At 44.7% G+C, this 24,375-nt stretch overlaps 2 protein-coding genes across 16 annotated transcripts in view; both read left to right on the plus strand.

Moving 5' to 3' along the window:
- cyp20a1 (cytochrome P450, family 20, subfamily A, polypeptide 1) overlaps positions 1–3,347 on the plus strand; it is a 6,391-nt gene extending 3,044 nt beyond the window's left edge. Inside the window, exons 7-13 of the mRNA XM_072682868.1 lie at positions 1–58; positions 536–590; positions 1,022–1,142; positions 1,274–1,385; positions 1,656–1,720; positions 1,820–1,909; positions 2,844–3,347. The exon at positions 1–58 is cut by the window's left edge and continues 58 nt beyond it. Of these exons, the coding sequence (XP_072538969.1) occupies positions 1–58; positions 536–590; positions 1,022–1,142; positions 1,274–1,385; positions 1,656–1,720; positions 1,820–1,909; positions 2,844–2,994 (652 nt within the window). The 3' untranslated portion in view covers positions 2,995–3,347. The remainder of the gene's footprint in view (positions 59–535; positions 591–1,021; positions 1,143–1,273; positions 1,386–1,655; positions 1,721–1,819; positions 1,910–2,843) is intronic.
- Positions 3,348–4,722: 1,375 nt separating this feature from the next.
- On the plus strand, positions 4,723–23,985 carry abi2b (abl-interactor 2b). 15 transcript variants are annotated; one of them, XM_072683560.1, is made up of 12 exons: positions 4,723–5,014; positions 10,377–10,544; positions 11,784–11,960; positions 12,193–12,210; positions 13,452–13,552; positions 14,949–15,095; positions 16,114–16,235; positions 18,055–18,279; positions 19,967–20,155; positions 20,353–20,439; positions 21,584–21,775; positions 21,865–23,985. In XM_072683560.1, the coding sequence occupies exons 1-12, from the start codon at positions 4,898–4,900 to the stop codon at positions 22,038–22,040; spliced, it is 1,719 nt and encodes a 572-aa protein (XP_072539661.1). In that variant the 5' UTR covers positions 4,723–4,897; the 3' UTR covers positions 22,041–23,985. The 15 variants fall into 15 exon arrangements, with proteins under 15 accessions (XP_072539661.1, XP_072539660.1, XP_072539673.1 ...); XM_072683559.1 differs by having other exon boundaries at positions 4,724–5,014; positions 18,052–18,279; XM_072683558.1 differs by having other exon boundaries at positions 4,726–5,014; positions 20,344–20,439.
- The last annotated feature ends 390 nt before the right edge of the window (positions 23,986–24,375 follow it).

Genomic DNA, 24,375 nt, shown 5'->3' on the forward strand with positions numbered 1-24,375 from the left:
TTCCAGCAAGTCAACGTTCATGGACTCACTACTGCAGGCTAATTTGTCTGAGAAACAGGTGATTATGCATCACATCAGTCGACAACAGAGATTACTCTCCATGCAATATTTGACTCATGCCACAGTCAAGTTCAGATGTAAACAAGGTCCTTCAGAGTGGTTGTGAAGTGGTGCATTGTAATGAAACCGGCTCGGATTTCTGTCCAGTCGTGACGATGGGAAACGGGTTCTGATATCTATCTTACAATCAAAAATGTTTTTACATGAAACACTGATGAACACCTACGTTTGTGGTAAATCTGTAGAATATGTTGCCTTAACTCCTCATAACACTTGTTTAGAGGGGGGGGGGTAATACTTGTACAACAGTGATTTAGGCTGACCTTGCCTAAAATGCCTAAAATACCCTGAGCATTCTTTAATTTCCAGCACAACTCAAAATGATCACTGCTATCTTTATTAGTTTGTGGTTTCTTGATGGTTCTTGTTGGTTTTATTTGACCTGAGCTTAGTGTTCTGCTTATTTCTGCCCCAGGTAATGGAGGAAAGCATGGTATTCACCCTTGCTGGTTGTGTCATCACTGCAAATTGTAAGCAGCTGTTTCTTTTCTCAGCTCTACAGTGTGTTACATTTTTTTGTTCACATGGAGCTCTGCACTCTGGCTCAGCTAGCAGATATAACCTTATAATCTATATAATCTACACCTATAACCTTATAATGTACCATTTTTTACTTTGAAAATTCCATGATAAATGGGCCAATACAAATGGTTTAGAATACCTTCCATTAAAACTTGGCAATTTGGAGATACAGGGACGAGATGCGTGTTTATTACAATGGTTTGCTCATAGGCATTCAAAGGTTAAAAGCTGTATTTGTCCTTTATAAGTGATGTAGAGCTGCCCTGTACCTTTAATAGCCAAGTATCATTCACATCTGCTCCTACAGATTTGACCAGTATCTATTTTGCTTTGCTCATTTGACATAACTCTGCTTTGTGTTTGTTTGCTTGCCTCCTAGTGTGCATCTGGGCAGTACACTTTCTCTCCATCTCGGAAGACGTGCAAGAGAAACTGCATCAGGAATTAATAGATGTGCTGGGGGATGGGCCTGTCTCCTTGGACAAAATTCCACAGCTCAGGTCCGTTTTGAGCATGAGCGAAAGCCTACGTATGCTTGCATGTCGTCATATAGCCCACATCTGCTTGCATGTTGTCATCTACACTCTGGGCTCTAGATGGTGCTTATGTGCCAAATGCTGTCTCTCTGCAGATACTGCCAGCAGGTGCTGAACGAGACTGTACGCACGGCCAAACTGACCCCGATTGCAGCCAGACTGCAGGAGGTTGAAGGGAAGGTGGATCAGCATGTCATCCCTAAAGAGGTGAGCATCCTACATGCCAACATCCATCGATATTAGGGTATTTTCCTGTGGTTCTTTAAAGTGGCTGTGTATGAACACCTGCTCAATGGGTCTAATGCAAGGTTGCATGTGGGAAACACTTTCTTTTCCTTTATTTTAAAAGCCATGGATTGTTTTTGTAAATTGCAGTAATGAAAATTTGTAAATTTGGCCTATGCTAGATAGGTGTGATGCTGGTTTGATGTTTCTCAGTGTGTGTGATGCTCTAATTATTTCTCTATCATCAAACAGACCTTGGTTATCTACGCTCTGGGTGTAGTCCTTCAAGATGCAGACACGTGGACATTACCGTACAGGTGAGTGTATGGTATGTACCCTTGCATGAACATGGATGGTGTATATAAAATAGTAATTGTCATGCCTGAGTATCGGTCCATGTCCCTCTACCTCTACAGGTTTGATCCAGATAGATTTACGGATGAGTCGGTTATGAAGAGCTTTTCTCTTTTGGGCTTTTCAGGAAACCAGGCCTGCCCTGAGCTTAGGTAAACACAGACAAGACTTGCATACATAAACCCTAACATATTACTTTTGCATAAATCTTTGCTAATATAATGTTGAACATTTGGAATCAATGTTTTTACCATCATTGAATTTTAATATGGCACAGAAAGCTGTAGAACATGGAGATAGGGCTTGCTAACTAACAAGCATATAGTACTTTATATTATAATTAATATTTCTGAATTATATAATTTAATATGTAATCCTAATTCATTGTATTTCAAAATCAGATCTCCACTTCTGTGAATATAATTAGATAATTATTGTTAGTCATTAAACGTTTTTCTTCATATTGTTTCTGGCTTGTTGTCACTTTAGTTGCCCCACAATTTTGAGATATTTACTCTGAGCCATCTCTGTAGTCTAACTGGCTTGATTTCATTTTGATTGGACGCTCTGTTTTTCTATGGCCCGAGGATTGCAAGTTTAAATCCCGGGTCCTGCTGCTTCGCTATCAGCAGCCAGAGCAAGCACAATTGGTCATGCACTCTCTGGGTAGATGGCGGTATCTTCCATCATCATCTGCTGGCTGATGTATTGGGGGATCTGGTGCTTTCCACTGAGTGCATTGCCTACCTATTGATGCCACATCTGTGGCAGTTTGAATGATACTTGTACATTAGCACCACACTTGCAACCATGTAGGAACACCACAGCAACTGCTGGGCAACCATTGGTGAGTACACTAGTCACACTACAAACTCTTCAATAGGACTGAACGCCTGTAGGACATCTGGGGCTAGTTGTTTACATTATTAATAGGCCTCTTCTGATAAAAGTGCTGCATCACTTAGGTGCTGCTCTACACCCCTGCAGATATGCACTGTAAAGCATGATGCCAGTATAGGACTCCATTGGTGGTGCATGTGATTAAACATCTGTAGTAAAATCTGGCTTCCTCCCTTCCACACACAGATTTGCCTACACAGTGGCAGCCATTCTGCTGAGCACCCTGGTGCGCAGGCTCCGGCTGCATCGAGTGGAGGGCCAGGTGGTGGAAGCCAAATGCGAGCTGGTGACCACGCCCAAGGACGACACCTGGATCACAGTCAGCAAGCGGGACTAAATCAGTAGACCTCAATCGCAGCCAGCATCCAAAAGGACACTTTTTCAAGAAGTCATTTTGGAGAATTCCTATACTGCCCTCGTTTGCTGGCTGTCCAGACATGGTTGTGTGATTAATCGATTTCTCGTAATGTCAGTAGGGAACAGTATTGTTGCTCACAAGACTTGTATATGATTTCTAATGTGATCGGATATGCTTTGGATTATCAGAATGTTCAATGTTTCATACATGTTTCTCTTTAGGGAAGGAATTTGGATTTGGGCTGTTTGTGTTCAGGAAGGCCCACAACAATGAAAAATATCTTCTTTACAGTCTAATTTTTTACTAATAAAAAAAGAACAGGTTTTAAGAAATGATCTTTCCTTTTGTTCAACAAGCATGAGGACACACTCTCTCTCTGTCTCCAGACACCTAATGTTCACCTAGTGTTTCTTCTGAATCCAAAGGTACTGATGTGCAGTTCGCCCACTCCTTTCTGCAGTAACAGTTTCCAGCAGAAAGCTTTACACCACATTTTGGAACATCACTGTGAGAATGTGTTTGCATTCAGCCACAAGAGCTTTAGTAATGTCAGGTACGGATGTTCTGAGTATATCAAACACCACAAGGTACTGGATGGAGCTCCATTATTCCATAAAATGCTCTTCCCAATATTGGGAGGCCTGGAAGGCTTTGTACCCCTCTAGCTGAAGCTTGGCTTTGAGGATGGTGGCCTTAGGCTCATGTGTGGCTCCTTCAGAGTTTCCCATTCTTCTGGCAATGCTTTTCACCACATGTTGGAACATTGCTGTGGGGATATGTTTGCAGTCTTCTACACGAGCTTCGGTGAAGTCAGGTACTGATGTTAGATGATTCGTTCCGAATCAATTAAATTCATCAAGGCACTGGATACAGCTCACTTTTTCCAGAGGATGGTATTCCACATACTGGGTGGCCTGGGAGGCTTTCTATCCTTCTGAGAGATTCCCGTTCTACTGGCAAAGCTTTTCACCACATGTTGAAACACTGCTGTGAGGACTTGTTTCCATACAGCCACAAGAGCTTGGCTGAGGTCAGGTACTGGATGATCAGTCCTGTATGATTCAATCTCATCAAGGTACTGGATGGACTCCATTGGACTCCACAGTCCAATACTGACTTCCCTGGGAGGCTTTCCCTATACCCCTCTATCCAAGGCTTGGCATTTGAGGACGGTGATCTTAGGCTCACGTGCGGCTCCTCCAGAGCTTCTCCTTCTACTGCCAATGCTTTTCTGAATCCAAAGGTACTGAGGTTCAGTTCGCCCACTCCTTTCTGCAGTAACAGTTTCCAGCAGAAAGCTTTACACCACATTTTGGAACATCACTGTGAGAATGTGTTTGCTTTCAGCCACAAGAGCTTTAGTAATGTCAGGTACGGATGTTCTGAGTATATCAAACACCACAAGGTACTGGATGGAGCTCCATTATTCCATAAAATGCTCTTCCAAATATTGGGAGGCCTGGAAGGCTTTGTACCTGGAAGGCTTTGTACCTTATGGACTCCATTGGACTCCACAGTCCAATACTGACTTCCCTGGGAGGCTTTCCCTATACCCCTCTATCCAAGGCTTGGCATTTGAGGACGGTGACCTTAGGCTCACGTGCGGCTCCTCCAGAGCTTCTCCAGAGCTTCTCCTTCTACTGCCAATGCTTTTCTATTGATATTACAGCTGCACGTGCTCCAGTGTCAGCATAGCAGATGAACCCCCTGATTAAAGCCGGGTGTCAGGACACTTCTGGCGGTGTAGTATAGTATAGCTGCTGTTCCCTACTAGCTACACGCATTAGAGCAGCACAGCTGCCACCCAGCGAGGGAGAAGGCTGCTGGGCTCCTGCGCACTTCATTGCTCACGCATCGCCGAGGCGGTGGTGAAGATGTGAAGATGGCGGAGTTACAAATGCTACTGGAAGAGGAGATTCCCGCTGGCCGAGGCGCTTTGCTGGACAGCTATGCCAATTTGGAGCGAGTGGCGGAATACTGCGAGAGCAACTACATACAGGTAGCCAGTGCCCAAATGTAACGGTGTTTACTGCGGGCTGTGGTCGGTGTTGTGAGCGATTGCCCTGCTGCTGCTGCTCCTGCTCCTGCTCCTGCTGCTGGTGTTGTTGTTGTCGCCGCTAAGCTAGCTAGCTAACTAGCCTCCAAGCATCCTCTGTCCCCTAGCTAATTCACCTAATTCATCTAAATCCTTATCGTTTATCATACAACTAAAATGTGAAGCATTAGCCATTACATGTCCATGGCATTTTATCTGGCGTGTTATCGAGCGCTGCTCGTGTGTGTACAGCTTATCTAGCTATGCTAGCTAAATAGCTAGCTAGCTAGCTCGCGTGTTACGCTAACGGCAGCTCGCTCGCTCGCTCGCTAGCTAGCTAGCTACCTCCTTCTGCATAAGCTTGTAGCTAGCTAATTATTGAGGCAGTTGTGGGTTATATTATATGATATTCTGTTATATTAATGTGTGGGTTACCTGCTCTCTGCCGTCTTTTCGAGACTAAGCTGGAGCTGGAGCTGGAGCTAGCTGGCTAGCTTCGTTAGCCGCGTCCATAGCTGTCGATATTTGGTCTCGGTCACATCTCACTGGACTGGTGTTAGCTAGCCAGTTCGCTGCTCGTACCAGCAGTGGGGTAACGTTTAATCACGGTAAAATGTGTGTATTGAACCTGAGGTAATTGTGAGATGTAATTCGGGGTGGGATAGCGTGTGGTTTTGCTGGACGACTGCGCTGGAAAACGGATGAATGCGGCTGGATTCGCTGCTACCGCTCGCAGCTGCCGCTCGCAGCCCCTCTGGCATAATGACTTAGCCATGATTCACTGTGGAAACTGTGGAGTTCAGAGCCTTGTTTTTTGCCTACAAACTATTTTTGGAAAGGTGCACAGAACTGAAAGACTCCTGCGTTTGTCCTTAGGAAAATAGGTGGCTACCCAGGGGGCTTCGTGGTTTGCCTAATGTTGTAGTCCGAGCACACAGTGCCCTAGTTGGCCCTAATGTGTGGGGCTGGTCTGGACAGAATGGCATAATACTACACAATGCACTTTCAGGGAGCCTTTAGACTTTATTTAACCCTGGGATATCAATCAGAATTTCCCTGTCAGGCTGATTTAAAGCTATTTAGTGGTGTTCAGCTACAAGTAGATTAAATGTAGCTACATGCACCAAGCAATTTACTAGGATGACCTGTATACCCACCCAGCCGGGGCGTGTGGCAGCAGTGCATAAAATCATGCATATACAGTCCAGCAGCTTCAGGTGATATTTACGTTAACCATCAGAATGAAGAAGAAGCGGTGGTGTCAGTGGTTTTGAGTATGGCGTGATCTCTAGAACAGCTGATCTCCTGGGATGTTCAATACAACAGGCTCCGGAGTTTCCTCAGAATGGTGCAGTAAGGAAAACGCAGATGGAAACGCCTTGTTGGTGAGAGAGGTCAAAGGAGAATGTCCAGACTGGTTGGAGCTGGCAGAAAGGCTACTGTAACTCAGATCACCACTCTGTGCAATTGTGATGGGCAGCAAAGCAGTCTACCCACCCTGGGGAGGGTATGGCCAATCTTCCGGGACCGTTCCGGGGCCTCTGCTTGCTGATGGCTAGCAGCATGAACCAGCGATTCTCTGATCATAGTGAAAGTGCTTTAGTCCGCTGGACCACCCGAGGCCGCCGGGTCTGAAATTTCTGATGTTGAACAGCGTGAATCCATGGAACCCAGGCCGCCCTGTGCCAACAGTCCGAGCTGGTGGAGGTGGCATAATGGTGTGGGGAATAGTTTCTTGGCACACTTTGGGCCTGTTATGACCAATTATCGTTCGATTGACCATGTTGCTGACCATGTGCATCCCTTCATTGCTATAAATTACCCATCTTCTTACGGTTTCTTCCAGCATGAGAGAGTACCATGTCACAAAACAGAAGGCATCCTTCCCGGTCACCGGATCAGAATCCAGTAGAGCAGCTTCAGAATGTGCTTCATCAGTAGATTTGCAGCTCCAGAAAAATCTGCAGGAATTGACATTATACTGAAACTGATAATCAAACCAAAAAAAAAAAGATCTGCTGATGCTGATATGGTTCTCTTCTCGTTGTCTCCACAACGTGCAATGCTGTGGAAACTGTAATAATAATCAACAATATATTAATAAGCTGTGTATAGTGCAGCTCTTCTAATGTCTTCTGCAGCAGCACTGTGATTGATGCTGATCAGCGTGGGGTCAGATAGGAGCTATCCAAGGGTACTGTCGCCCGCTTCTGACGATGGAGAGCGCAAAAGCATCTTTGCTCATGGGAACTCTTCATACCTGGAAACGTCATTTAGAATTTCCTTAAGTGGTACTAGCTGTAGTTGTAACTTTTCGCGCATCTTAGCTTGTGGGAAATAGCTTTGCTGTGAAATAGACAAACGCATGGGTTTGCTTGTTTGGAGACCATATCCCAGAGTCTCAGAAGCATCGCAGACCAGGGTAGTACCGCAAGGCTGCAGAAAAGAACCATCCTGACACAGAGTGAGTCATTTAGTGGGTTTTTTTTTGGGTTTTTTTCGGGATCCTGGACGGTGCTGTTTCTTCTTGGACCGTTTTAGCTCCAGATATTCAGTGGTATTTCTTGCCTGCGTGTGGTCTGCGGTTGTGGCTTCACCGAAACTCAATATTTCCTCTCTTAACCACTTCCTCATCTCACCTACTGAGGTTAAGGTTCTCGAAGACCAGCTTAAGAGGTTGACATTGGTAAGAAATGAGTGTGTTATCGATGACCGCATCTAGTGATCAGAGTCAAACAGCCAAAATTATGCATCACAGTGGCTTGGTGGTTAGCACGTTTACCTCTCAGCACTGGGGTATTGGGTTCAAGTATGTATCCCTATGTTCTCAATGTGTGGGGGTTTCCTCCCATAGTCCAAATACATGGAAATCAGGAGAACGGATTACTCTAAAATTCCCTGGTGTTTGTAAATGAGTGCATGTCGACATGCCCAGGTATGTATCCAGGTCTTTCCCAGTTGAGTGGACGCCTGGACATCTCACCAGTGTTTGTTGGTTGAGTGCTAAATGTAAAGGATTGTAAAGTCTTGATGGTGTACCTTTCATTTGTTCATTTAAGATGTGTGCTTCTTCAGTTTAAAACAGAAGATGCTAGGCTAACATTGCTAATGAACACTGGACCCTGTTAATTTACAAGGGGTTGTAGGGTAATTCCCTCTTCCACAGGTGCGCCTGTGTCCTTTTTATTGCTGTTTGATACAAATCCAGGTCATTGTTAGTTTTGCACAGGCAAATTGATTGGTTTAGAATACAGTAAGACTTATTTTAGTCTGTAAACTCAAAAATAATCTTATCCCTAGAGTTAAATGCTTGAGCCATTCTGAATAATTGTTCCAATTGTAGCTTTGGTGTTTAAATATGATCTATCCACTGCCATTTAACCATTTTTTTTTTATTAAAACCCACTGGTGCCTTTTAAATGTGGTTGAACCCAAAAAGTAAAAGTCCATCTCATCTTGAGATATGGTGCAGGAATATTACAGAAGCGCTGACCTTACCAACCTTTGCTTGGAAAGGTTAATGTGGCATCCAGCCCCCCCCTCCATCAGTATCGGGGATCGGCCGACCGGCCTCTGCACCAAAAACATTGATTGGGCGCTCTCTAGTTTTAAAATGTTTAGCTATGGAAATTGGAATGTTTGTCAGTGTTTTATGAATGTTGAAATTTTTTCAGCATCATTCAACATCAGTGTTTTTTTTCCTAGAGAAATCTCACATTTGCACATGAATTTAAGTTTTCCATTAGGTCCCCTTATAGATGTACTCTGTGTGTCGATGTAGTAGAGAAGATCTCCTCTGTTCAACGTCAAGGACTGTTTCTGCACTCTTTCATACTAAAGGTTTTTCCTGATCCTGTACATCCCAACTTTGCTGGTCCAAGTTGACCCCATCTCAGGATTCAGCCAGTATGGGTGGGGGTGTCCCTGGTCCAGTGTAGATCTTGAGACGCCTGAGGCCTGACTTTTTTTGAGGGCAGCCATGACATAAAGGTTAGAGGAATGGCTTGGGTGTTGTGTTTCCACTGGCCTAGTCAGGAGTGTGTGTGTGAATTCCATTGTACAGCTGTGCAGTGGCTGTATGTGTTTCTGAAATTGCAATTTTAGGGGCTATTAGGAACCCTTTCTTTTTAAAAGACTTTTGAGATCTTAGCTCCGCTGGTGTGGAGCAGTTCATTCACACCCCCCTAAGTGATTGTGTACTCTGCGACGCTATTAAGTATTGCTGAATTAAACCAGTTAGCTCGGGTTAGTCTGTCTTAGGCTAAGTTAAACATGTGATTACCATTAGCGCTACTGTATGCTAACTGCATGCTAGGCTAAAGTTGGCTTCTTGCTCAAAATATTTGCATAGTTCAATCAGACACGTTCAAACCCACGTTGTTCATCGCAGAGTCGTTGATTGACCGCTCTGATGTGTATGATTCATCCAATTACCAATCAGAAAAATCGTGACCGGCAAACAATGGATGTAGGATCAGGTCGGGGGTGTGTGATTAGGCTCCACAGCTCAATACTGGGGATTTTGCGCGCCTCTAGCCCACGCCTGGACTTAGGCATGGTGCCAATAGGTTCATGTTTATCTGCCCCATAATTGCCTTTTGGCAATACTTCTCTACAGGGACTCGACAAGCACTTCTGGGTCAGCAGTGGGTGCAACTTAAAGTAGCTGAAGGCATTTATTAGAAGGGGTGTCCACACAGGGGTGTTTTATTATTATTATTATTATTATTATTATTATTATTACTATTATTTTTATTTTTAAAAGCAACAGTCTTCCTCAGCCTTCCTTACACTTGCATGCACGCATTCACACCCTCCCTCTGCCCTTCCACATTTGAAGCCCAATTTATCGTTGAATCGTGACTGTGTTGCCATGGTTACACTGGCGGGAGATGATTGATGTCTTTAGCCGACCAGTAAAGCGCACCCTGAGGGGGTTTTAATGATGGCAGCCTCCACCGTGATTGGTTACTGCAGTGTCTGTCCTTATGGTCTCTCTGACTGAGGAGATTAGTCATGAATGAGCGAGAGAGAGAGTGTGTGAGAGAAAGCAAGGCGGGTGTGAAGCTGCTGATGATTTCTTTTTCTCTTCTCTCCACACCTCTTTTACTCTCTCTGTGACGTAAGCCTAGTCTCTGTTCTTGAGGGGTTTAACACAGTAATGCATCGTTTTAGACTCTACCTGGTTTATTATTACTAACCGTTCCTGTGAAATAAGCTCAGAGTCGTAGTAAGGCAGGATGTTCTGTTGGTTGTTGGCCTCGTGCTGAACAGTCCTTATATACTAACATTTGCTGTCTGTCTTTCTCTCTGCTTCTTCTTTCAGTCTCCAGATAAGCAAAGAGCCTTAGAGGAGACTAAAAGCTACACTACTCAGTCTCTGGCCAGCGTCGCCTACCTGATCAACACACTAGCCAACAATGTGCTGCAGATGCTGGACATCCAGGCGTCTCAGCTACGCCGTATGGAGTCCTCCATCAACCACATCTCGCAGGTAAACACACACACACACATACACACGGTCACTCATAAGCACCAAGCACGCTTGACAGTCTGCTTATTACCACTGTCATTTAATAGCAGATGGTGCAGAATTACTTGGAATAAATGATGTGTAATAACTGGTTTATAGTGGGTGAATGTGCTGTGTGTTTTGGGTTTCTATAGTGTGTGTTTGCTAGCATTAGCATTAACTTCCACTCAGTTCTGAATGTGCTCTTCAGTTCTAGTTTAAAATCAGAGAAAGGCAAGCGGTTCTCCTGCTGGTAAAACAGAGTGTTTCAGTGATGGTTTTATAAAGCTTCAGCTATTATGGTCTGTTTTCATGTTTCACTGTAAAATAGCTCCACACTGCACTCTTAGCTTTTTTTTTATTTACCTTCTGAGAGCGTCCGCACTGCTGCTACAGCCGGCTGGGGATAATGTCCGTTAATGGCACCTTCAGGACACCGGATAAAGCTCTGAAAACCGTGATTAAAAGAAAGACTCAGAATTTGATTGGGATTAAAATAGCCTAGACCCGATCCATTAAGATATGCCCTGATCGGCCCCGATTCTGATCCTCTGGATCGGATCAGGACATCCCAAGTTAGAGCTGTTCAAGCTAATATGCTATAAAATATAAACGCCTTGTTGACGTTGTTGCATCTGACTTACTGATACTTATAGCACCAGGCTGAAGTCAGGATGCTTGCCCACTGTAACTTGCTCCAGTTGACTCCCGAGCTGATTGGGTCAAATGCAGCTTATAAATGGCCAAAGCTGATGCCACAGTAATCGTGTTTGTCACATTGACTCTTGACGGATGATTCTGGACACTGCTTGTGATCAGTGAGCAGCAGGCAAGTGAAATAAGGAGCAAAGTAGAAAAGTTGAATTCCCATCCAGAAGCTCTACCGCAACAAAAATACCCCCACTGATATATTCCCTGAAGTGTGTTTACCATCGACTGTAAACCTGACCTACGCTGACAGCACCAAAACATTATGACCATCTGCCTAATATGCTGTAGCGCAGCTCCCAATAGAACAGGTTGAGATGTAGTCAGTTTGTGGTTTGTCTCCCTCCTCAGACCACTGTCAATCAGTATCCACCAGGGCACCCTGCAAGCCTGGCTGTTTTGTTGATGCTCTGGCTGAGTCGTCTGGCTATAATGATTTGGCCACTGTCAAAGTCAAGTCTAGCTCATAAGATCTCCACTACTTTCCCTTACTTTCTCTATGCCCTGCTTTAGACGGTGGACATCCACAAAGAGAAGGTGGCCAGGCGTGAGATCGGCATCCTCACCACCAATAAGAACACTTCACGCACGCACAAGATCATCGCGCCAGCCAATCCTGAGAGGCCTGTGCGCTACATCCGCAAACCTATTGACTACAGCCTCCTGGACGATGTAGGGCACGGAGTGAAGGTAGTGCTTATTGGCTGAGCCTGTCTGACAGCAACACACGTCACAAATGAGTGTCTGTTTCCATCAGACTCTGATCAGCTAATGTCTTGATTTCTGCTGTGTTACTTACTGTGTGTGTGCGTGCTTGTGCGTGTGTGTGTGTGTGTGTACATGCTTTTCTAACGTTCTACACACTAACAGTCTGTATCTTTTCTCTCTTTGCCTTTCTTAATTGCTTCATAACTGAATGTAGTGGTTACTAAGGTTCAAGGTAAGGTTTCGGGCTGTTCTTTGTGTGTGTGTGTTGTAGAAAAATACCCAATAATAAGGTATATAACACAATATTCAGCACACATGATAATGGGCATTCATTTACTGGCCAATTTGATGAGAATTATTGTTATTGTGATTTTTACATTACATCACAGTATGTCCCAGTGTGCTTTTCTGAGAGTACTGTGGGTATAGTCAGCAGTTCTCGATCACTGACTGCTCGTGTCATTATAAAGAGAGCATAATTGGTTGTGATTGACTGGCTGGATGAAGTGCAGCGCAGTGCACATGATTTCTTTAATTTTGTCCATTCTAAATCTATAAGCAATAATATGGAGTTATGCCTGTAACAGCAGGTTTGGAGCTCTGCAGGTCAGCAGAGCATTGGGGACATTTATGCTCCTCGGCACTCAGCAACCCCGCTCTGTGGCTTTACGTGGTCTGACACCTGGTGGCTGCTGAGTTGCTGTGGTTTCTAAACGCTTCCACGTTTAAATAATACCACTCACAGTTGATGGTGGAATATCTAGGATGGAAGAAATTTCACCAGCTGACATCCTGTTACAGAACCACGCTCATTATTTCACTAATGTGTGTAAAGGCAGACTGCATGGCTAGGTACTTTATTTAATACACCTGTGGTAACGGGACTAAATGAAACAGCTGATTTCAATGATGAAGCGGTGGGTAGCAGGGGTGGGTAACGGGGCACAGCACAGACTGCTGATTTCCCTGCTCTAGTTGGTCTAGTAAACCTGGTAATTAACAAGTTTCATCATTTGTAGGTGCTTCAGAAGGTCTCACTATTGTCAGATTTTGATCCCGTGCTTTATTTGATGTTCATGCTTCGGTTTTGGTGTGTTTGTGGTCTGGACAGATCTCGAAGTAGTAGTAGTAGTAGTAGTGGCAGTGCTGTCCCCTCATGCTTAATATGCTATCTGGAGTACCAAAGATCTGCATGAAGGCTACTGTGCTGTTATACAACGAATCACGGAGACCTTTTATTGTCAAAGACAAGAATAGTCTAAATGTATAATCACTAGGGTTTTATCTATGTGTATTCATACTGAACTGTCTCTAGTCTTGGCGGCTTTGTGAATGCAGCTGTAAAGACACCAGTGAAACTAAGGGTGATCAGATACAGAGCAGCCTGATGCTAAGCGTTTATGTCGGCACATGCCTGATGTGATATTTATTTAGTGGATCAGTGTAATGACGTTTGACCATTGATCTCTGCAGGTTAATGCACAGAACATGAAGGCGGGTACGACCCCACGCACAACTGCCCCAACCCAGAAACCACCCAGCCCTCCAGGCCCAGGGAAAACCGGCACTATTGGGTAAGAGTGTGTGTGTGTGTGTGTGTGTGTGTGTGTGTGTGTGTGTGTGTGTGTGTGTGTGTGTGTGTGTGTGTGCGTGCTATATTTGGATTTCTGGAATAATTGCAGATTCCTTTCAGCAGTTTTAGGGAAGGCCATTCTTTCTCTTTTTGTGTGTTAAAACCATGAGTCCATAACCTTGCAAAAACCCCTTGAAGTGCTTACTGGTGATCTCTCTGCCTCAGTTGGTCTAACTGGTTGAACTAAAGGACTGGCTTTGTCCAGGCAGCGTGGATGTTTGCTCTTGTCTTCTGAACGTGTGTGCTTTTCTCTCCCTGGGCAGGACGCTGTGGAGTAGAACTTGTAACCTCTGCCGTGTTGATTTTGTGTGCCTGTGTGTTTGTTTGTTTTTTTTAATGCTGATGTTTCTTTCTGTTGCACTCCCTTTGCTGTGTGACCCCCTCCTCATGCCCCGCCCCTTTCCCCTTACCTTCACACTATCACTAGGGTAATACAGCTGTCAGTCACCAGCACCAAGCAGTGTTGAACTGAGATTCCCCAAGTTTAATCGAAATGTCTTTTTGTTTGTTTGTTTTTTTTGTGAAGGACCACATTACAAAGTATGAATTCAGCCCATAGTCCTGATTTTAGGGAGAGAACATGTGAGGTGTTTACTGGTTGAGTCCTAGTCTCTATACTAAACACTATTTTAAGCATCATTTCAGCATTGACTGGTAATAAATTTAAAAAATGATGCACTGCTGCAGATGTTCCTGAAAGCCTTTTGCAGTCAGACACAGGTTTTCATTTGCCTTTATAGCAATCCTGCAAGCAGTCCTGTCTGTAAATTGACCTCTATCGTCATCTCCCAACTCCCATTTCTTAATCACAGTACAGTAAAGTGGAGGTAATGACTACCTGAAAATGTTTTGCTTTCCTCTTCTATATATAATCTTTTCTCCTGTGGCTGTTATACTTTAATGTTTCGAGTGCTAGGGAGGTGCTTAGAGGAGCCCATGGCAGGGGACTGTTGGGACAGAGTTTGTTAGAGGAGTCAGAGTATATATATAAAGCTCTGAAATTTCAGTGATTGATTGATTGTCAACAAATTAGAGCCCTAACAAGGACACAAAGGTCTGAGATTTTAGAAAAAGTTAGGAGACAGGAGGTTCCCTGACTATTGTATGGTGCTCCTTTCCTTTTTCCACTCTGAAATTGTACAAAACAAAAATAATACTCTTGCTCTTAAACATGCCACCATTTCTAGTCAAAAGCCAGTGAGATTAAGTGTTCAGTATACAATTTGGACACAGCCACAGTGCAATTTCGTTATATTGGGAGGGGGAGTCAGTATTATTGCCATCAGTGCCAATAGGATGCTAAACTGTAACCCTGCCAACCCCCACCCCCTCGGCAGGCGCCACTCCCCCTACCGGACGCTTGAGCCCGTGCGTCCCCCTGTCGTCCCTAACGACTACGTGCCAAGCCCAACACGCAACACGGCCCCGCCCCTCCAGAGCCCGGCACGCACCGCCTCCGTAAATCAGAGGACCCGCACGTACAGGTACCCTCACACACCCACACAAACACACTCACACAATGACAACACCTCTCCTGACATCCATGCTGACAATCGCATGACTCATGCAGTCATACAGGCCATCTGTATTTGCTCTTACTTACTTACTCTTAGCAGAGGTCACTTTCTCCTGTCCTTTGACCACTGAAAGCAGGACATGCAGCCCCTCCTTCCACACCATCTTCCTCTTCCCCCATCCCTCCTTTCAGTCTGTCTCTTCACCTTCCGCTCTCTCTGGAGCTCTGTGTGTTTGTAAGGTCGGTCTGTCTGTCTGTCTTTTGTCGGTTTGTCTTAGCAACAAGTAACAGCCGCTCACTAACTTTCTCTTTCCTTCTCTCTTTGACTTTTGCTCTTTCATCCTCGGAGCTTTTCATCCAAGTTCAAATAGCCATAGCTTTCTTTTAAGAAGACCTCTCGCGCGCACTCTTGCTCTCGCTCTCTTTTGCTTGCTCCTTCTCTTACTCTCCCCCACTTTCTCTCCGTTTCTATTTCAGTCTTTCTCCTCTTCATCTCTTTGCCGTTTGCATCCTGAGCTGAACAGCCAGTTTTTATTCGAAGTCTCTCAGGGGATCAAACTGAAGGGAACCGCGAGAGCAGCCTGATAATCAGAACGTCACATAGCACGCTCTCTCCAGTTTCCTCTTCACCTTTTTTTTGCCAGATTGTTGATACGTTGACAGGTTTTCTGTGGAAAAGGCATAAACATAACAAAAAGTGTATAAAGCAGTCACTGTGGGTCACGAGTGTCCAGCCTTATCCACAAATCGGGTCTAAAAACCTGCAGCCGCACCAGCCTTTCGGAGATAAGACTGGACACCCCTGCTGTAGTGGCCGCTGTTTTCACTGGATATCAACAGAGGAAATATTTAGAAGAGAATTTCACCAGGTTTTCAACATTCCTGTATAATTCAGTGGTTGAGATGAGTGTTTCGTTACAGAGAGGATTTTAATTGGCGGTGTGATTTCTCTCCTTCCTTTCTGTTTCTCTCTTTCTCTCTGGCAGCAGTGGCAGTAGTGGAGGCAGTCACCCCAGCAGTCGGAGCAGCAGCAGAGAGAACAGTGGCAGTGGGAGCGTGGGTGTGCCTATCGCTGTGCCAACCCCTGCCCCGCCTTCTGCTTTCCCAGGTAACAGCTCCAGGCTCCTGTTACTTGTTGAGGATTTAAAAATGCACCGTTTACCTTTTACCCCAAAAGTAGACGGACGAGATAAGGAATCTGTTTATCACAAAAGTTGTAGCCATCCTAAAACCTGAATTATAAACTCTATGTCTAGGTGTTTGATAAGGTAGGGTATTTGCACAAGGCTGATTGCTGAGATGTTAGCTTCCATACTCTTTAGCTACATTAGTCTCATAGCTCCTGTCCAGACGAAAGCAGTCAATTTCAGACATCAAGAATTTGTTCGCAGATCAAATCAGTTCTAATCTGATTTTTGAGCAGGAAAGAGTTCCTGTGCTCTGAAATGGAAAAAAGACTTTTATATATTGATATTTTCTAACCCTGTATCCTGCAGTGTTGCACTCCAGTATTGCTGTCCATTCTTTGATCAACAGTGTGCAGGCCAAGACTCTTTCAGGGCACTTAAAGCAACACTATGGAGAATTGGCAATTCTTGCTCTCGGGCTCCGCCTACAGTTAAGAAGTGTAGTTTGCGCTTTGAGCCACCACTAAAGGACATGTATTTCTGTACGAGCTAAGATACAGAACAGTCACTGAAAGTGAAAGAAGCATGTGGACTGAGGCGGTAGAGTAATATAGTGTATATATAATATTAGAAGACTTAACACAAATATGACTTTACACAGCGCTACACAGTTCTCATGAGCGCTGTCTTCTCCAAAATGGTATAGTGCAGTAAGCCATGTTCTGAGCCGACTGCTTTTGAAGCTGATATTTTAAAGTAAAAATTCTACATAGTGTTGCTTTAACTAATTGATTTTGCAGTGTGAACAATGAAATTAGTCTGTTCCTATAAAAATGACTAGACACTTGCCAGTGATGATACTTCACACACCGTCCTTGCTGTAGGTGCAAAAGATGTACAAGGATATCAGAACAGTTCAGAAAGGTTCACTGATTTTATTTATTTATTTTATTTTTTAAACCCAGAAGCCTTCTCAAGTTATTTATTTATCCCTCTTTGTCAATAGTCCCCTTCTAATGAATGCATTCAGCTACTTTAAGTTGCACTGATTGCTGACACAGATGTGCAAATGCACACACAGCTTGTCTAGTCCCTGTAGAGAAGTACTGCCACTAGAATAGGACTCTCTTGAGCAGATAAACATTAACCTAGTGGCACCATGCTACCTAATGCCAGGCGTGGGCTAGAGGAGTATACAGCCCCCCAGCATTGAGCTGTGGAGCAGTGGAACTGAAATGATGGTTCATGCTCCATCCAATTATTTTTGGGCTGTGTTGGGGAGTTGAGAATGAGGTGGGGTGGTGATCATCCAACATCCTGACCTCACCGATGCTCTGGTTGCTGAGTGTACAGCAGTCTCCTTGCAGTGCTCCCTGCAGTGCTCCAAAATCTAGTAGAAAGCCTTCTTCTCTGGACAGTCGAGACAGTTCCTCCAAGAAAAGCAGGATAAGCCTTTTTATTTTATCTCATTTTTTTAAAATAATTCCCTTGATTTTAGAGGAAACCGTGAATAAGTAAATGTCCCACTACTTTTGTCCATATAGCGTAGTTCCTGTTCTCATGTCCCACAGGGTATATCCTCTATGCACCTCGGTGTGTCCTACTGATATAGTTTACTTACAGAAGTCTTCTGTTACATGTGTGACTCTCTGGTTCTGAGCTCATCTTCTCTCTTGCTTTACTTCCCTTTGTCTTACTATCACACGTATGTTTATACTGTCTGCCCTTTGTCTTCTCCTCTTTCTTCCCCTCCTCTTTACTGCTCCCTCTTTCCTTTGTAATGCGACCGTGCTGCAGCAGGTACAGCCCCCGGCCCCCCAAATCCCCCCAAGCTCCCTCCCAGCATCCCAGCTCCCCCAGCACCACCTCCTCCTCCCACCCCCGAACCTGCGCCGCCTGTCCCTCCTGCCCCCGTGGCCCCTGCAGAGGCCCCCCCTGAGGTCCCCCCTCCCCCACAACTGCCCCTCACCTTGCCCGTTAGTTCCGCCACAAGCACTGCGGCTGCTACCAGCACCCCTGCACAAGGTGAGTTTCCCCCCCCCCCTCCGAATCTCATAACTGTGCCACAGTCACCACCCTCCACTCAGTCTCATTCTTTGGTCCCAGTCATCATTTGAGCTGGAGTTGCGGTCAGACTGTTCATGTCCGCCCTTGCGGCCTGCATTACCACCCTCATGCTTCAGTCAGGGCCTGGCCGGCTGGGCTCGAGGCTTCAAGCTCATCTCGCTTGTACTTCCTTTGTTGGATGTTGTGACCTCTTTTCCACTTGCGTTTCTGTTACTTTCTAATACTGCCTTCAAATGGTCATCAGATGGTGCTGTTCATCACTTGCCACTAAACACACAAAGTTGTAGTGTCGTATCTATCAGTCCCAGACAGCAGATGTCTGCGGCCTAATGTGTGACTAAGAAAAGTAAGTTGCAGAGAGAACAAGGACACGGTGTCATTGACGTGAAGCAGTGAAGGAGTTGAGCACTAATGCGCCCCCTTGTGGAGTGAGTCACTTTCAAGCCATATCCAGCTGCTTCTTGTCTAAAACGTCCCATGAGCCACTGAAACCTCCTTTTCCTCTACGGTGATTAAAGAGTATAGGTCCTTAACAAGCAGTAGCCGTGCCAGACCTGCCATTTTGGATAGGCACAGCAAATTCATTGGTGGGCTGGATTTCTAAGTAGTTCACTCCCACTGAGCGAGCAGGCTCCAAAAAACAAAGGTCATCCATGAGGAAGATGGTTTAGCACTGCAGAAAACGCAGAACATTCGAAACTCCAAGCTCATAATACAACAAAAAAGGCAGAACTTGCTATTTTCAGATTTGGGTGACTGTATTATAGCTACATTTTATTATTAAAGGTGCCAAAGAGAATGGATTTCAGTTTTTTTGCGTGTATAACTAGTATGTAACTTTTAGTTGCAGGTTTACAAGCCTATTTACCACCCTGTTATTTCACCTCTGACTAAAACATGCTGATTTTGATTTTATATAAAAAAAAGTCATCATTTTTTGTAGTTCATCGTGAGTCTTGCAGATAGTGTTACTGTCCTTTCTTTGTTTTCTCAACATGGCGAAGAGATTGTAGCTGGTCAGCTGAATTAGGGCCTAGCTTCCAGAACAGTTTTGGGGGTTTGAAATTTGGGCTGTTTTACCACTCTAGTTTTTGTTGTGCTGGATTTTCTTCTCAGCAAAGAAACAGCAGTGTTTGAGGTTCACATCATGTCCCTTCCATGTACCGAACTCTCAGTTTTCCATTCTATGGCACCTTTAAAACCTTCCAATCCATAAATCCACGCAGGTCAAGCCCAACAGTGATTTCCAGGCTGCTGAGATCATTGCTGCTAAAGCAATGCTCCACATACTCTCCCACCATTGTAGGAGAAGCTCCTTGGTATGGGGCTGAAGATGGAGTGTTAGTTTTTTGGCCTCTCACATCCTTGTATTTATGATGATCCATCTGATAATAAGCATATGAAGGCAGCATAGGACACTTGTCTTTCTTGTCCCTTGGTTGTTGTTTTTTTGTGGTTTGTGTTTCTATATTTCCCCTCCTGCTTGTTCTCAAATGTGCCATGTCAGATATCCCAGATGTGAGGGTCAGACTGTGGTAGACCCCTCTCTCTCTCAATGCATGCGTTGCATGTCTTTGGTGTTTTGGTGTGGGATGTACTGAAATTCCAACAGTGTGTTTGAGTGTTCTCGTGTGCTGTCTTCCAGGAAATGGTCCTCAGTTCTACAGTATGAACCGACCAATGACGAGACAGACCACACCCTCGGTAGGAGGCTCTCTGCCCTATCGCAGGCCTTCCTCTGTCACCAATCAGCCAAATAACGCACCTCAGAACACTCAGCCAAACCTGAGCCAGAACCAGCTGAACGGGGGACCACACTACAACCAGAACCAAGGTGGGTATCTAATGGAAGTCATGCTGAGCAATTGTCTCTCCTTCTGTAACTTACAATCATAGAAGACACGTTTTAATGTTTAACTTTTTTTTTAACTCTCTACCCCTCTCATCATTTGCATTCACATCCCTCCTTCCATCCACATATTGGTGTGTGCGTGTGTTCCCTCCCTCTCCCTTTTGACATAGGGCCTGTAGCCCCTATGGCCCCTCCACCCCCTTCCATATTACAGATCACTCCCCAGCTGCCTCTGATGGGCTTTGTGGCTCGGGTTCAGGAGACCAGTAAGTCACCTGTTTAAACCAGTGTGTGTGAGTGTGGGTGTGTAAGAGCATGCCATGCAGGTTTCCCTAGGCTTGATCAAATCGAAGTAGAAATCGAAATGTCCAGAGAGATGGATGGTGTACCTAGCCTTCTCGTCAGCCAGCCCCCAGACCCACAAGCACTGCACGCAATTTCCACTCTTCCAGTGGGGGAACCTGCTTTGGTTGTGTTGGTGTGCGTGTTTACAAGGAGGTGTGACCGCATGCTCATACCACTGTCCAAATGCATGGGTTCTAGATACGTTCTAGCTACTAGCAGCAGGGTTTTACTTGTGCTTGTGAATTGTAGTCTTTAATGACAGCAGTTCTCAAACTGTGGTCTGCACTGGGCCACTAAGGAGGGCCTCAGATGCACCATATGGACAAAAATTTTGGGACACCTCATTCAATTGGCCTTTTTTAAAAATTGAGGATATTCATTAAGAGAAGTAACTGTCTACCGTCCAGGGAAGGCTTTTTACTAGTTCGGAGCATTGCTGTGAGGATTTGATTGTATTCAGCAGCAAGAGCATTGGTGAGGTCAGGATGTTGGATGATCACCATCCCAACCTCAGCCTCAGCTCTCCAACTCATCCCAAAAATATTGGGTGGAGCACCAACCATCATTCCAGAGAACACAGTTCCGCTGCTCCACAGCTCAATGCTGGGGGGCTTTGTGCTCCTCTCTCAGTGGGTGCAGCTTACAAGTAGCTGAATGTATTAGATTAGGAGTCCACAAACATTTGAACATATGGTGTAAATCCAAGGTGTAATACCTTGTACATGAAGGTCTGCAACAGCTGCAGAGGATGTCAGCAAAAGCAAGTTCCTGGTGAGAGAAGATCCTGATGCCTCAAGTGGACGTAACTTGGGAGAACAGTGGCATTTATTATCCAGTAGGAGTTCCTTAGACTAAATACGTTTGAGAACCGCTGCTTCATTACATGATTACAGTTCTTGGCATCACTCCATTTGAAACTGACAGCCTGGTTAACTGCAGGAGAAAAGCTGATCTGTGATCAGTGGTGAGAGCTTTACTGGAGAGCTTCAGTGCTGTCTCATTAACGCGCTCCGTCATCAGTCTAATTCTCGCTGAACTCCTGTGTTTTTATTCTCTTCCCTCTAGTCTCAGATGCACCTCCTCCCCCACCCCCTTCAGAAGAGGCAGAGTTTGTGGACACAGCACCACCCCCTCCTCCACCAGAGGACTATGAAGATGAGGAGGGTGAGGAGGATGAAGAGTCAGCAGTGGTGGAGTACAGCGACCCCTACGCTGAGGAGGATCCACCATGGGCACCACGCAACTACCTGGAGAAAGGTTCAACACCAGTTTGTTTTGAGTCTGCCTGCCTCACCCTTCTCTCTCTCTCTCTCTCTCTCTGATTTCGTTCTCGTCTTGTCTGGCAGTGGTGGCGATCTACGATTACGCGCGCGACAAGGAGGACGAGCTGTCCTTCCAGGAGGGGGCGATCATTTACGTGATCAAGAAGAACGACGACGGCTGGTTCGAGGGGGTGATGAGTGGCACCACGGGTCTCTTCCCCGGAAACTATGTCGAGTCAATCATGCACTACGCCGACTGAGCCAGCAGGGGGTGCTATTCCTCTTTCTCTTCTCTCATTGAAAATCTTCCTTCATACACACCAAAACATACTCATACACTACACAGACATAAACTGCGTAACACACACTGACTTGCACGTAACGTGTACACACACTCACATACCCATACGTTCATGAAGAACATTTGGATGGAGAGAAGTTTCGCACAAAAGGATGAAGAAGTAGTCGGTTGGAGAAGAGGAGGAGGAAGAAGGAAGGTGTGGTGGAGAATGTGTGCAGGGGGGAAAAAAAAAAGTGTAATGCACGGTATATCTGATTTGATCGGAGAACAGACAGTTCCTTCAGACTTGGCTTTATTCCATCAAGTGAATGGTGGTGTTGTACAGTGGTGTGTGTGTGTGTGTTGGGAGACCGTGGCTGAAAGCTGTAAGAGATCTATATATATATACAGGCTTAAAGATTTATAAGGATCATTTTTTATGTCTTAATTTGAATCTCATTGCACCCTTCCTTCCTTCTTTGCCAGAAACACTACACATTCACCGTGCTGGTTTTACTCGACTCGTGGTGATCCTGTAATGCCCTGTTATTAACTCACCTTTTTCCAGAGAACTGCCTGCACTCTGGAGGAACGGTAAGAATTTAATGAAGTACAAAGGACACCTCCTGCCATCGCCCTCCTCTCCACTTGGTTTTACCAGCGGACACAGCAGGGCACGCCATGACCTTCTCCTCTTCTCCTGACTTCCTCGACTTCTGCAAGTCACAGAAGGTGATGTGTCCTTATTTTGGCCTATAGCTACACCACAGGTGACAAACTAGAGGCTTTTTTTTTTTGTCGTTGTGGAGTTTTGTGGACATTAACACTACAGATAATGGGAAGTTGTGCTTTATGAGTGGATTATTTTTTTTGCTTGTTGTTTTCCTTTCCTCCTACTTACACAAGAGGCCGTATGGGATCAGTTTGAAGTCTTTAGCAGTAGGCTATACCAAAGGATTCAGGCTCATGTAGAGTTTTTTTTTTTTTATTTAATTTTTTTTGGACTGTGGAGTGGCAACGTGACCGAATACAACCTTAAGCTTCTTAATATTTCTCATTCCTCCTCATTACATCAGAGTTTTTATTGCTGAGTTTTTGCAGTTCTCTGTATTCTTTGTATGTATGATAAAAAAACACTAGAAATTTTAAGCTTTGTGCCATAAAGAAGTGTTCATAGATAGTCCGAAATGTTTATGAAGAAGACTCTATACGATTCTTTCCACCTATCATTTGTGTTCAGCGGATATAAACAGAAGGTGTAAGTGGTGGACGTGGGTGGGTCTTTTTCTTTATCTTTTTGACCAACTCTGGACTCAAGAGATTCACTATGTATGATCTGTTTTGTTTTTTAATGATTACTGAAACGTGCTGGTGTATACGACTGACATAAGAACGAGAGATCACACCCACTTTGATCTGCAATAATTGAAGGCACAGTATAAAAGTTCTCCCTGTTCGTACACAGAGGGTTCTTTGCCATGAAAGCACAAGCGGAACGAAGGGCACCTGAAAGAGATCCATACAGATTAAGGGAAGGTTAGGTGGAGAAAAAAAAAAAAAAAAAAGAAACCAGCCCAAACTTCAGAACATTCTCTCACACAGATGTGGCTCGTTCCACTCGTTCAGAACTGTGCCAACTGCACAGATGTTTTTTCTATGAGGTACATTGATGTCTTTGTGTAAGTCTGTGAGAATGTGTGTATGTGTACGAGTGAGTGTGAGAGCGTGTTGTATGAAACTTTGAATTTCACCATTTGTGGATTATTGGTGACTGACTTGCTTGTCTGTGCTAATTCCTTCTTATTTTTGATGGAGGGTCTGTGGCAGTGTGTGTGAACCGAGTCTTGCATGTTGATCATCTCTGTGATTTATTTTTTTTCGTCGTCCCCCCCCCCCGCTGATGGAGAATAAACTGGATTTATCTAGTCTGCATACTTCTGCTCTTTGCACATGACAGACTCACAACACAAAAACACCTCCAATTTCCAGTCAGAGTGGCCACTACGTACAGGTTTGGTGAGTGAAGCCTCAGCAACTCCACCAACTCCCACAAAAGCTTTACATAATTTTTTGGTTGTTAAATAATCACATGATTGATTTCAGAAGAAACAATGAATGAGCATCTGTCCCATTACTTTTGTCAAGATAGTGTATTTGCGTTGTAGACACTGCAAACCCGCTCTGGATGGTATAACTGATTTTGAAGTATGAAATAAGAAACGGATCCTATACCAGCTCTTTCTTAGAAAATTTGACAGGGCCTGAACCTGAGCTGCTGTGCGCTGTATTAGTGATGGTGAACGCCCATTACTAGA

This window comes from Salminus brasiliensis, chromosome 7, assembly GCF_030463535.1.
Source record: "Salminus brasiliensis chromosome 7, fSalBra1.hap2, whole genome shotgun sequence".
NCBI classification, from domain to species: Eukaryota; Metazoa; Chordata; class Actinopteri; order Characiformes; family Bryconidae; genus Salminus; species Salminus brasiliensis.